This window comes from Neophocaena asiaeorientalis, unplaced genomic scaffold, assembly GCF_003031525.2.
Source record: "Neophocaena asiaeorientalis asiaeorientalis breed wild unplaced genomic scaffold, Neophocaena_asiaeorientalis_V1.1 scaffold254, whole genome shotgun sequence".
NCBI lineage: Eukaryota > Metazoa > Chordata > Mammalia > Artiodactyla > Phocoenidae > Neophocaena > Neophocaena asiaeorientalis.
In genome coordinates, this window is record NW_020174705.1 from 4,100,225 (window position 1) to 4,101,407 (window position 1,183).

Genomic DNA, 1,183 nt, shown 5'->3' on the forward strand with positions numbered 1-1,183 from the left:
CCCACGCTCTTCCCCACTGGGTCCTGTGGCAGCATGGGAAGGGGAGAGGGGCCGGGAGACTCACCGCCTGGCTCAGTGCATCCCCTTGCAGAGTCAGCACGCCCTTCACCTGGTCTGTGCTACAACACGTGGGAGTCAGAGCAGCGCCTGCAGCTGCCCCTCCCACCACCCCATCCTCCAACAGGCCGTCCCTGGCTGTCACAGGATGGTCCAACCCGTCCCACTGCATATCCTCTGGACGTTGGAGCTGAAATCAGTCTGCAGGGCAGGGCCGTGCCACCTGTCCTAGAGGGTATCCCAACCCCTCCCCAAGAGCCCACCCCCATCCCAGCCCAAGCTCACCCACAGCTGCCCAGGATGAAGTTCTCCTGCTTTGTGGGCCCCTCGGTGCCTGAGCCCGGCAGAGTAAAGCGGAGAGAGGCCTCCTGCAGAGGGGAGTTGGGGTAGAGTTCACCCACTCCAGCCTAGCCATGTGTCCAGGAGCCCCACTCCCAGGGCCCCTCCCCCACAGCCTGAGTTTCAGGCCCCACAGCCTGAGTTTCAGGTCCTACCTGAGCCGATACCGGCTCCTTCCACACTCCCTGGGAGCTTACTGTGTGCCCAACCCGGGGGAGAGAACCGAGAGATACCCTCCCGGCTTGGGTAAGGTTTGGAAGTGAGGAGCAAAGTCAGGGGAGGCAGTAGTCATGGCAACCTGCAATTTTGGCTTTACCAGGCACTGCCTGGACATTTTTTTGTGATTCTATTGGCTTTTTTTTTTTAATCACAACAGCCCTGAGGCCGGTACTAGTATCTTCTTTTGGCAAAGGGGAGACCCACAGAGATCGAGTACTTGGCTGAGGTCAAAATGCTGGGTCCTTCAGATCTGAGGTTAAATGTCAATTCCAAAGGAGGCCTTCCCCGACCCCTGAGGCCGCGCTCACAGGGCTGCTTGTGGAATTGGGTAATTATCTGCTACTGCTTGCCTCCCGGCTAGACTCTAAGTCCTCTGAGGGTAGGGCCTGGTCTGAACACCGCGCGTTGCGTACACAGTCGGCGCTCGGGCGGCAGCCGCGGGAGGCCGGGGAAGGAGCCGCGCTGGGGGAGGGTAGGGAGGGTGGGCGCCCGCACAGGCCCTCAAGACGCGTTACCTTGAGGATGTCCTGCAGCTGCCTCAGCACGGCGTGCACCTCGTCGTGCAATA

At 60.7% G+C, this 1,183-nt stretch overlaps 1 protein-coding gene across 1 annotated transcript in view; it reads right to left on the reverse strand.

Annotated features, from left to right (window-relative positions):
* Window positions 1-1,183, reverse strand: part of ROGDI (rogdi atypical leucine zipper) — a 6,284-nt gene that overhangs the window by 4,758 nt on the left and 343 nt on the right. The window contains exons 2-4 of the mRNA XM_024759626.1: window positions 1,131-1,181; window positions 343-425; window positions 65-119 (exon numbers count right to left, since the gene is read on the reverse strand). Of these exons, the coding sequence (XP_024615394.1) occupies window positions 65-119; window positions 343-425; window positions 1,131-1,181 (189 nt within the window). The remainder of the gene's footprint in view (window positions 1-64; window positions 120-342; window positions 426-1,130; window positions 1,182-1,183) is intronic.